Source organism: Pleurodeles waltl, chromosome 4_1 (assembly GCF_031143425.1).
Source record: "Pleurodeles waltl isolate 20211129_DDA chromosome 4_1, aPleWal1.hap1.20221129, whole genome shotgun sequence".
Classification (NCBI taxonomy): domain Eukaryota; kingdom Metazoa; phylum Chordata; class Amphibia; order Caudata; family Salamandridae; genus Pleurodeles; species Pleurodeles waltl.
The window spans coordinates 381,183,780-381,196,582 of NC_090442.1; the positions used below are offsets into that span (position 1 = coordinate 381,183,780).

The 12,803-nt window shown below is 40.2% G+C and overlaps 1 protein-coding gene across 5 annotated transcripts in view; it reads right to left on the minus strand.

Moving 5' to 3' along the window:
* Positions 1 to 867: 867 nt before the first annotated feature.
* The window catches only part of SOX5 (SRY-box transcription factor 5), a 451,433-nt gene continuing 439,497 nt past the window's right edge, over positions 868 to 12,803 (minus strand). For all 5 annotated transcript variants that reach the window (XM_069228573.1, XM_069228572.1, XM_069228575.1 and 2 more), the window contains 2 exons: positions 9,656 to 9,872; positions 868 to 6,925 (listed from right to left, as the gene is read on the minus strand). In XM_069228573.1, the coding sequence (XP_069084674.1) occupies positions 6,625 to 6,925; positions 9,656 to 9,872 (518 nt within the window). In that variant the 3' untranslated portion in view covers positions 868 to 6,624. The remainder of the gene's footprint in view (positions 6,926 to 9,655; positions 9,873 to 12,803) is intronic.

Below are 12,803 nucleotides of genomic sequence, written 5' to 3' on the forward strand. Positions count from 1 at the left end.
CTGAGGACATAACCGTTACATCCCCGGCACTGAAGAGGTTAAGTAATATTGTGATTTTAAATGACAAAATTAGAAAACAACTGCAACACAACCACAGTTACACAGTTACTTTGCAGAAAAGCATAGTTTAGTCCTTCAATAATTAAAGACAGCATCTTGTATTGTACAGAATGTACAGCAGCCTTTCAACTGTTTTTTGTGTTAAAGGCATCTTTGAGTTCTTTACCTTATAGCTGTCAAATAGTAGCCACAAATCTCTACATATTGACCACTATAAACTAGACCACCTCTTTAACTTAGTATATTTGAATAACTATATGATTACGTGAGTCTCCTCCACACTTTTACAGAATATAGAGATGCTGTGCCAAAAGAGTGGCCCAGGAAATGTAATCATAACAATAGCAGTACTGAGAAACAACTCCAGAGGCATCAACATGCACACGAAATTGTTTTACAAAAGGTTATTCACATTTTATTTCAATTCAGCCAAGCTTTATATTCATTTTAGCATTGTTATGCACATACCACTCACTACAGATCAAACTTTTTTTAAGGTTCTGTGGTTATTTAGCAGATAATCTAAAAAAGCGTGGTGTATTATAGGTCATATGCACGGATGCCCCATGGGGGCATAACACAATGCATTAGGTAATGCTTATGGTAGAAAACAATGCATTCTTCTCTGTTGCTGGTGCAAGAAAAACAATGCATTTTGCCATAAGTGCAGTAAAAAACAAGACATTAACTATAGCTTCAGCAGAAAATAGCATCGGCGCCTCTCTAGTAGTAGAAAACAATACACTGCCCCCATTGTTCCCCCTACCCCGCAAACGTTATAAATTTAGGAAACACACTCAGGACAGATGAAGAACACATTTGCTGTTTTTATTGGCGCCTGGTATGGCAATAATACTGAAAAAGGGAATGCAGAAAACAGGATGGTGGAAACCCACTTTTTTTTAAAGAGTACATCAACTCCTGTTTTGTTTTTTTATCGTGGCATGAATGATAAACAAAAACATGAAAATATACAACTTATATTACACTATGTGTTATGAACAAAATATAAATCTATAACTCTATGTTATATTTACATAATTATTTCTTTTTTTATTAAATTTCAAGTGAGATGGTAGGTTGCACATACTTTGTTTTGAGCTCCAGGCATTTGATTGTCTCTTCTTTTACTTAATTCATGTGTAAATCCAAAAAAATTTGGAAGAACTAAGAGCTTTAGAGCCAGTGGAGCTATGCTATATAAATACTGTTTCAGCATTCGGTAAACCAGTGGCAAGCGGACTAGGAGCATAGCAATCTGTCAGCAGAAACCTCATTTACAAATGTTCATTTACGAAAATAGACAGAGTTTAAAGGTAAAACGGAAAACATCTTCACAGACATAAATAACATATCCTCCCCTATCTTGTATGACATGCACATAACACAGCTGAATCGACCTGAAATAATTTGGCAGAAATCTGGCAAAAGTTAAATTTTATTTCAGCAAAACGTTGCTAAATTGAATGCGCTTCTTGACAAATGTACCCTCAAACGCAAGTACTGCCAGGTAGAGCAAGGTGAAGAGGAGGTGCACATTGGTGGTACCACAACAACCTTCATTCAAAACCCTGCCCTGTGGTTATTAGATTGGAGGGAGGAGGATGAGCATCCAGTAACACATTACATCCATCTGTGGATGAGAGCATGGCCATATCTCAAAAACTGCAGATCTTCCTTTCACCTTGCAGCATGATTTGGTGTTTTCTCATTCAAAAGTATTCAGACTATGTCTGCCGATGAGCACATCCATGCTAGTGTTGAGTCTACTATTTTGACTAGAAAGTAGAAGGGCAGTAACAGTCTGTCCCAGACCTTCTGAGTTAGTAGAGAGCAGGATGTTATCCCGCCCTTGTACCACCTGAACAGTCCCACTGCCCACTGGAAGTAGGGACATAAGTCTTTCCCAAATTGGGCCCTCGAAAGCAATCTGGATGTTTTCATCACAACAGAGTGAAGATTTCCACAGCAGGTAACAGATACCTAAAAATATATAGTTAACACGTTTCCTGGTATGTAGCCAGGTGTTACAAGTATCTGGTATTGTAAATCTAAATGCATTTCTAGATGTGCCAATGATATGAGCTCAGTCTAATATTTCAATATACAGGAGATGTATTAAAAGCCTTGTCTTCCTCTATGCAAATGCACCTTGGACGAGGAAAGTGTATATGCTGTTTATGAAGAAAAAAAAAAGACAACCACATGAACATTTTACGATGACAGGCACATTACTAGATAGTAATGTTTTGGTTATTGGGTCCTTGTAGACTGGTGTACAGGAGCAGAACCACATAACAGTGCTCCAAATGTCCGATAATCAACCAACTCCAAAAAGGAGCTGGCAATTTGTTGGTGCAGATCACTGCTCAGGCTTATCCTGGTTGACTCTTAAACAGTTGACAAAAACTACATTGATGCCTTCATTCCTTTTGGTCCCTGGTCATGAAAACACATCCTAAGTTAGGTGTCTGCTCCATTTTCAAATGACTTGGAGTGAACTATACATTTATATACTGTTGCCAATTAGCTGGCTCCGCTGGAAATAAGGGGCTATTATATAGTTTTTGAAGTCCAATTAAAGATATATTTTGGTACAAATAATTAGGAATCACAAGGGATCCTTCTTTTTGAAGCAAAGAAATACGCCCAGTTGCAGTTTTGAGATGACACTAAACATAACTGTGCTTTGTTACCAGCGACCCTTGGATATCTCCATTTTAGCAAGAAGACAATTTTTCCAAGACCACCCAAAGAGTCACAATTGCAACTTAAACTGTGCTTAATTATGTGGTAATGTAATTCTAGATACTCCAGGAAGAAGGGCAATTTAATAAGAGGCTCTTTTTAGTGATGCATTAAATGAGTCATGGTTCTTTTGGGGGTCCTATCTCAGGTTGAAAATCACATTGGCAGTAATGTTCCCATGCGCTTGAAGAAACAAATGCAATTGCATATTTCTAGCACTAGAACTGTGACAGTGTGTGAACCTTGCGTTTAGAATACAAACTGATGTTACAAACCGATTGAAACCGTAAAGGATCAGTACCATTTTGTAACTGGCATAGCAGTGCACACTGAAGGCTCTAAAACTGCGTCTACTGCTGTAAATGCATTGCAGAAAAGAATGGAGATACCACCTTTCATCTGCAAAACCTTGAGGCACTAAAGCCAATAGCAATCCTATTTATGGTTCCCAAAAATATAGGCTATCAATGATGACCATTTGCTGAGAATTTGTTTTTCAATACGCTTTTCTCTGGCATGCGAATATTGAAAACCCCTTCCATTGCCAGAATCTTGGGTCCTGCTATTTGGGGATGAACTTTAAAGCTTTCAAATGTTCTGCTACATGAAAAAGAACTTAAGGCTTGATTTAGATTTGACAGACGGGTTACTCTGAGGATGTAATGGGATCATAATACAGGATATTCGTCACATTTGTGATGGAGTAACCCCCTCCGCCAAACTCTAAATCAGGCCCTTAGTTTGATGCTACTCTGGATTTTAAGACCAATGCAGCAGCACACATTTTCAGCTTTAATTTTTATAAACACAAAACACCTCTGGTGTAGGAGAGAGCTGTAATTATTAATTCTGTTATGATTAAGGAGCACAGTACTGATTTCCAGATATCTGTAGTTATATTAGGTTTTAGTATGGCTTGGTTTCATAGAAACCCAAATATAAAAAGATAACAAAATACTGCCCAATCTGCTGTCCACAGTGAATGAAATGTTGCATGCTGTGTTCCAGTTTTCTGTGAATAAGCCTGCTCTGCTGGCACCATCCTGGAGCTAAAACAAAGTAATCCTGTAGCCCAAAGTGATAGAGGTAAACATTGCGTCTTTACATGATAGAAAACACGTTTCCAGCAAATGTGAAGGGGACCCACAAGAGTCAAAAAATGTTTTGTTCACCTCAATTGAGAACTAATATAAAAAATAATAAAAAAACTAAGATTGCCGTTTTTCACATTTTACATACGAAAAATGATATAAAACAATTGTCTTTTGTTACGTTTTTCCAAAAAGAGTGCTTCAAAAACAGATTGGCTCGAGACAATCATGGTATTTAAATAATCAGAATGAATGAGGAGATTAAGATTTGAGAACCATGCTTCAGTTCATTCAATCCTTTGAATTAGGCGTTGACATTAATTATTAAGTGGGCCCCACCAGAAGAGAGGCAATGGGGAGAAGCAGGAAAAGGATGACTTAATTGCAAAATGGAAAAAAGAGTCCATTTTAATATCAGACAGCTTTCTCAAGCTGCATTGCCAAATCAAAGCAGGATAAAATACTATTGAAACAAAAAAGGAAATAAATTATACATAACTTACTAATCTGGGAACAGCTGACCATTATTATTATTATACTTATTATTATTATTATAATTATTATTACAACATTAGCAAGAATAGGCAGTTCAACTGAAAAATACAGTCATCAAATACAAACGGAAACGAAACAAAACAAAAAAAACTGACATGCAGGATATGATCAGCGACTCATTAAGAAATGGAGGAAAGTACATTTTTGTTTTTTCTTGGTGTTGTTATAAGACTTAAAAAAATAAAAAGATGTCGGGGAGAATTTTTCACACATCACAGGTGCCTATGAGAGCTTTATTTTTATCTTGTTTGCCCAAATTTTGATTATGTTTCTTAGTAGCAACTCCTGTCTGCTCTTCTGCAGGGGTGAATCTTTCTGTAAGCACAGCAGCACAAGAGGGAATTGAAATTGGCCCTTGCTAAGGCTGAAGTGCCAGTCAGTGACTTTACCCACCTTTTTGCAGAGCCCCAAGCTTCTTCTATCGGAGATACAACCAAGAAATAACCAAACATGGGTAAGACGTCTCAAAGAAAGTAGGAATGGTAAGGAGGCCCACAATAGCTATGAGCAGGGCGACAAGAGGCCGCAGGCTGGTAGAAGTCTAGCATTGTACTGTCAGATTAGCCTGTTGTTTTGCAGGGAAGTTAGCAATTTTGTATTTGCATTTTTAGTGGACCATGATCAGGCATAGGCGAGGGATCTGGGGTTGGTATCATAGTTTGTGGGATGATTGGTAATTTTATCAGTCTTAAGAGACACAGAATTGAGCTAAATAGCAATGAACGACATTTAGAGTGCAAAGGGATTTTTTTCATGCCCATACATACACACTTTGCAAAGTAACCTACTTATTTTTTATCTGAGACATTTGAGTGAAGAGGAGGTTACAAAATGTTGCATTTGTCTTATACATTCAAATAAAACTGTGTCTCGTGTTAGGTAAAAAATAAGCTTTTAAAATAGGTATTTTTTGCTGTGAAATGAACAAGGACCACAACTTGTAATTTTGTCAGGGGAAACAGTTGATGCCCCAACTGCATTACTGTGAATAAATTGGATAAATACTTAAGTTACCAAACTTTTTCTGGTTCAGAATGCTGACATGTCTCTGTACACTAGACCCCAAAGCACTGCACTCGGGATTAAAGCATCTGTCGCCCAGATTGTACTATGATTATTATCCTTTCTCAAATATACATTGGACAGAATACTTGAAGTGCAAATAAAAATGAAAAGCTCCTTGCTGACTGTTCAGCTAGAGGATGTGAGATTTCATCCCAGAGCATAGTTTTACTTAGAATGGTCCATCATATTTCATTAGTACCATAACACACACATACGCACGCGCACACAGATTCAAGATCATAAAATATTATCTCTAGTTCTTTATGCCTCTCTCACTTTTTCTCTTTCACCTGAGAACTGCACCTACAGATCCTGTTACAAAAAATAGTCAAATCTTCCAGCTGCTGGTATATCAGTTTTTTCAGGGATTGTCTAAGACATAACACTGCCCTAAGTTAAGACAGACCAGTAAAACAATTGTTAAAAAACTGAACTATTTCAAGACTCCAGTACAAATTTGGCACTTGCTAAGAGATGCAGTGAAGTGTGCAATTGGCATAGAACAGTCTTTTCTGAATAATATAATTGCTTGTTGGGTGGTTTGACAAAAAATAATTCCCAACACTCTCACCCCCAGAAAAAGGAAACATAGAGGAGGAGGTAAGCAGAAGAGGGATGCTTTTCATTTTTTTCTGTCGGGTGCATTACCAAAAAAATTGTATTTGTCGTTAAACTGTAGCACAAAAACAACAAAACACTTTCACAAGCCACTTGTTGGCACTGTGTACCTGAGTGAGAATTTCTAGAACATTGTAGAACAAACAGCCATTAAAGTTTATTTGAAAAAAAAGGTTGTAGGGTAAAGACTTCAGTGCTTGGGAGCAGCAGCTGAATTACTGGCATTATTTTACCCATAGCTTATTTCATTCTTTTGTTGTTGTTGTTGTTGGTGTTGTTGTTATTGTTGTCGTCAATGATGAAGTGTTTTCCTTTTCTAGCCATTGGATGCAGACTGAGGTCTATTAGTCAGCCGATGTCCCATCTAGTTAAGACTAACAGTTAAAGTAACAGTCAGTGTATGAGAAAGTTAATGTGCTTGGCCACTGGTAAGGATGAGCCAGCTGGGGCTTGTTAAGTCCTCTAAGGTTCTACTTGTTGACCCTCATCAGTTTGCTTGTCCTGCAATGTGATGTTCACTGTCACTGCCATAGTCCACCTCAGGGTCATCTTCCTCCTCGTACTCATCGTAAATTGCTCCATTGATGTCCACCCCCTCCATCTCCTCCTTGATGTGAGGTTCCTCGGTTTTGATGCCATAAGTGCTCTGGATGACGGGCATCCCTGGCTCGGGGCTACTGGAAACACTCGAGTGCTCCGACGGCAGATGAGGTGACTGCATGCCGGCCATGGCGATAGCTCCTGGATAAACCACTCCCGCTGTGGTGATGGGAATCTGTGCTTGTTGCCTGTGAGACAAAAATAAACTTTAGAATAGGACAACACCGAAGTGAATAAACATTTTCTGAGCTCATCAGCCTTGAGCCAGTTAACACCAGACAGCACAATGCCTCACATGTGTGGGTAAGCCATAACTACACCGCTATTTATTAGAAGCAGTGGGGTGTATCAACACTGCTCATGACTATGCAGGAAGGAGTCTTACAAGGAGGATCTCTTTGAGCCGCTAGGTGGACCACGCTCAAACACAGGACTATAATTAAAGATATGTTTAATAGCAACACATTACAAGCAGAACAGTCCAAAAGGCGACAGCAAAACTGCAGACAGTACAAGAAACTGTGGTTTGATTGGTTGGGGTCTCAAACCTACAGGATCATGCCACTGATGCTTGAAACCATTGATTACTTGTGGCATCGGCAGATTCTTTGGCTGGTCTCTTTGACATAAAACCTTTCATCTGATCCACGAGACCAGGAGACAGGTCTGTAGACGAATCCACTGTATCTCAAAGGGAATAAATATGTTTCTGTGCTTGGTCACAAATTGTACGTTACCTGCCCTGGGTGATTCAAAGTACTAGTGCACTCTGTTTTTAGGAAAGCAATCATTCATCTTTAGTTATAGTCGGGCAACTAGTACACCATGTGTGTGCAGTTACTCCTTGGTGGTGATATGATTTACTCAGGTTATTAAAAAATTACATGCACTAACTCGGGGCTTTTTCTTCTTATTTAAAGTTTGGCAGTCAGGGTAGCACATCACAAATGTGGTGATGTTCAGTGTGCCATATTACAAATAGAAAATAGTCTATGGCACTAGTAATATGGTAGATAGGATACCTGGTACGTTTTGGGTAGAGTACTCTGCCAGCCAAAGCCTAGATAAAGCATTTAGTATGAAAAGAACTTTGAAGATTATTGAGGCAGTACGTACATGCATCACTCTTCCTGTGAATCCGCTGACAACTTTGGGCCTACAGGAAATGACATTTTTACTACCTGATGACTTTGAAAATTGATTTTGATCATCAACATTGCTCATAAAATTAATAAAGATGGTCGGCGAAACAGGCATTAGTGTTTTTGTTTTAAATCAGGCTGGAAACCTTATTGATTGCGTCTAAGACGAGGTGTGTCCCACAGATTTTATTGAAGCATCAAAGAGGTTGCAGTTATTACATTGCACAGATAGTACTCATTGCCAAGCAAAATTTTCTTTTGCTATTTGAATTTTTATTTTCTTACATTTTGTGATTTTTGTGTAAAATCACAAATGTAAGTCCTACTTCACAAAACAACATAAACCTTTAACGGTATTATGTCATTCACTCAATGCTTTCTTTCAATATTTAAAAAAAATATTTCGACGCACGACGTGCCCGATTCCATTATTCAAAATCTCCAATAAAAGTTTGCAATGGAAAGTTCGATAAGGTTTTTAAACCATTTAATAATTGGCCTAGATGACACTGCAGTGTCACTTCTGACTAGCACCACTGAGTTGCAGGCTATTACAGGTAAGGCGCATCTCTCAGGGGATGGCCTACTGCTGCGGCTATTTAATACAGCCAAGCCTAAGGTCTGAAGTGCAGTGGGACACTTCACATAATAATTGCTGTCCACGGACCAGTATGGTGTCTGGTGTCTGGCTGATCCCAGTTTACAGAAACCATAATGTGATGGGAAACGGCATGGGGCATAGTTGTTTTTAGCTACTTACAGGACCACATATTTGCAATGTGGCCCTGTGCTTCGGCAGCAAGATGGAGAACAAGAACTGGACAGTATGACGAGGACTGCTCATTATAGAAACTACGGGTATCATCCCTTGTAAGCCAAGGGCATTATGCCAGAGTCAAAACATGTAGATGGTATTCTCTACCTAGAACACGGTGTCCCATGAAATATGAAGATGGCGTCATATCATGCAGCATATTAGGGTTCCGATCAGTGGGCCGCATTACAAGGTGTCTGGTTACAGATACCTTCAAGCCGACGCCCTCGGGCTCCTTTTCCTACATTTTGTACCTATTTCTGATCCAACCACCAGATGGCAGGAGTATGTAAGACATGCGATGCTTCAACTTAATCCTGCTGTGTGATAGTTTCCTTACAGCTGCTGGTGGAAAAAGGGAGGAGGAACCATCGTGTGATATTAACATCTTTTCTTTTTAGAATATTTATTGCAAAAGTGTTAATAGTGCTGTACCTCTGACATTTGATCCGTACTTAATTTGTGCCGGTGGCGGACACTAGCACTCTGTTCTGCATACCAGGACTTATTTTTCACCCAGAGCAAGCGACATAAAGTTATTAAAGGCGTAAGGAAAGGAGGACTGAAAGATAGGAAAACAGTGGCAAGGGGGGAAGCAGGGATGAAAAGGAACCTGCAAGAGCGTGGCAAAGAGACTGGATAATGGTGGAAGAAAGATGCATGTGTCCAACAAGGGTGCATGTGATAGATACTGCCAGCAATGGGCTCCTATTAAAAGCGCTTGTCCTCTGCGTTTACTTATTTACAAATTAAGCACTGCTTTTGATTTTAGGAATGTAGTGCACCTTTGTCACTATAATTTTATTTTGTCATTTTAGCTCACAATCCAGAGCAGCGTCGACGCTGTATATTGCTAATCTTCGAACGAGCAGAATCCATACATTCCGAAGCGGGGGCGCTGCGAATGCCGATGACCTAAAATGAGAATGCATGCAGACCATGAAATGACCGACACCACTTACCCTACATTGAAATACTGTCTCATCTCCTGGCGCCTGTTGCGCATGATCGCCTTGTATTCGCCAATCCGCAGCTTCTTGCCGTCCACGAGGCACGTGCGCTTGGGCCGGGGCTTATACTTGTAGTCCGGGTATTTCTCCAGGTGCTGCTTGCTTAGCCGTGCCTGCTCCTCGTAGTATGGCTGCTTCTCCAGGTTTGTCATCGCCTTCCAGCGGGACCCTGTCGGGCACAAATTGGAGAGGCTCGGCTGTGATGCAAGACAGACTATTTCTGAGACGTAAACAGATGATGATTCTCGACCAGCGAGCACAGAGACGGGCATACCAGAGGAGCTGAGGCTGAAAATACTCACTTCTCTACTTGCATATTGGCAAACTAGAAAAGGCCCTTCTTGCACAGCAGAGGCGGGCCAGGCTAGGGTACAAGCAAGACAGCCCTTCATATCAGGGCCCCACATGTGCCAATGGTGGAGCCGACCAGTTCATACATCTCTTCTTCAGCAATGACCAACACCCCGACCACTAAAATCTCCAAAATGTCTTCCATGAGCTCCATGGTGAATACCCTCTGACATCACCCCAAATAAATATGCATGGTGTGGCACTCAGCCACGCCTCTCGGTCTGAGAGCCCAGGATACCGTTCCTACATCACAGGCACTACTGTTTGGTCTATGCGCTGTCTTCACCCATGTGCCTTCCATAAGTTCCCTTTCGTTGTATGACACTCAGCTGCTTCACAAATCTACATCAATGCGCCTCATAAATTAAATGAATTGACATGATCTGGCCACATGGGTGAGTAGAACACATGGTGCAAGCATGCTGTATGCACGCGGCTAACAAAAGCAGTAGTTAACAGTGCCACACACTCCGCTCTCTAGTAGTTCAAAACTCACTAATCTCCAGTGTCACATTTCCTTGAATGAGTGACAAAGAACACGCATCTCAGTCTCAAAGCTAACAATATCATTTTACATACAAATCCCTTCTAGCGCCTTGCAGCAAGTTTCCATACTCAATGGCTTGGTCTTAAGACTGATGAGTGAAACTCTGCACCATTTTACTAAGCAATCTCTGACATATTCTGTTTTTCCATGATTACAGACTAATCAAATTGACAACTCATCATGTCCATCCCATCGATGGACTAATTGAGCATTATGAACTCTTCGAGTTTTCGCAATAGCAAACTATGAGCTAATACACTTTGGATATTGCACCAAACCTAAAAAATAACACTTCTAAAAATAACACCTTCGAGTTATTAGTTCAGAATATAAATATTTTGAAAAAGGAACACTTTCCAAACTGTTTGTTCACAAAATATTTTGACCTAAGAGAGGGTTGCCACCTTTCCATCGAAAAAACACCTACCATCTGTTCACGTTTTAAGATTCTTCAAAACGCCCAGACACGATTCTTAAATAGACCTTTATATAAAATCATTTTCAATATAGCTTTTCTGACTTTGTTTTACCTTAACTATGGGACAGGGGTCATTATGGCAGCCCCAGAACACATTTAGAGTGTGTCTTCTTATATGTACAGTTCAAAGTATGTACTGATCAGATGTAAAATAGGAGTCTAAGGTTATTTTCTCAATTTTTGTTTTGAGGGAAATTAAAATACTGGTCATGGTGGTCTAAAACAGGCCAGGACACAACCCTACATAGGGGCAGGGTGAAAGGGGTGGAGGGTGTAAGCATTTGGGCTTAAGGATACAGGATATTGGATGTAAGGGTTATTGGGTATGTGGTTAAGGATTCTGGGTTGGGAACATAGGGTTAAAGGTAAAGGGTTGGCGGCTTGGGGCCTAGTTAGGGACAACGGTAGAGGAGTTTAGGGTATGGAGGCTATTGAATAAGAGAACAGGGTTAAGGATTTGTGGTGTACAGTACAGAATATAGGGATATGGTTTAGAGATTAAAGGTTAGAGTTTACATATATGGGTTAACAAGTTCAAGGTTGGGGTTAGGGGTACAGGGCTTAAAGGTATGGGAGTTATGAGTACAGGATTATAGGTGGAGGGATAAGCATTTAGCTATAGCAGTAAGGTTTAAAGTATAGGATACAGGGGTAAGAGCATGGGGTTAGGAGTTGAGTTAGCAGTCTGGGGCATATGGTATATGTATGATGGGTAAGGCATTAAGGGCTAGGCGTAAAGCGTTAATGGTATATGGGTAAGTTTTAGAGGTCTAGTTAAAGATTCATGGTAAAACGCCACTGGTTAAAGGCAAATTGTTAACGTTATAGGGTTAAGGATTAAGAGATTAAGGTTTAGGGTTGAGGGGGTCAGGTAAACAAACGTAACCACTATATTAACATGTGTTTAGTGCCTCAGGTGCAAATGTGTTCAAGGTGTGTTGATGTAGTCTATTAGTTCATAATTAAAAAACATATAGGCCCTCATTACGAGTTTGGCGGTTTACTGACCATGGAAAGGCTGGCGGAATGGGGGCATTGGAGGGGGGCGGCACTGCCCATGCACTTGGCATGGGCAGTGCCGGGCCCCCATGCACAGCCCTGTCACGCATTCCACTGCCTGAACTATGGGCAGTGGAATACGCGACGGGTGCTGCCTGCCAAACTCGTAATGAGGGCCAAAATGTTGCTTTTCACAATTACATTGCGCTTAATTCACCTCGATGAAATACACTACAATTTGAAAGCAACACAATTTAAAGCATTACAAAACCAACTCGTGCTATTTCGCAATAGCTGTTGTTGCTGTTTAAAAGTGGTTCTAAGGGGTATTGGCCCAGAACAATGAGGCAGGTGAAGGAATAGGCCAACGCAGCAGGCAAAACAGGAAAACATTTCCAATTGCCATGACACAGATGCAAAAACTGAAGTAGCGGAACTAGCGACAGGGAAGAGGTAAGACAAACAGGAACGGAAAAAAACTCATGGTTGGAGAATAATAAATATAATCAAAAAATCTCAGCAGCCAGGGGAAGAGAGATGAATTTGGAGATACAGAAGTATACTGCCACATATACATACTTAAACCGTGTGGTGAAGGAGGTAGAGGACTGTGTAGACATAAGGAGAGGACAAAGGGATTTTGTCCCATTTAATAGAGAAAACCATCAAGCAGCTATTGAAACATCAATTAGTTGTACCTTGATGGGAACGTAAGAAGGAAGGAG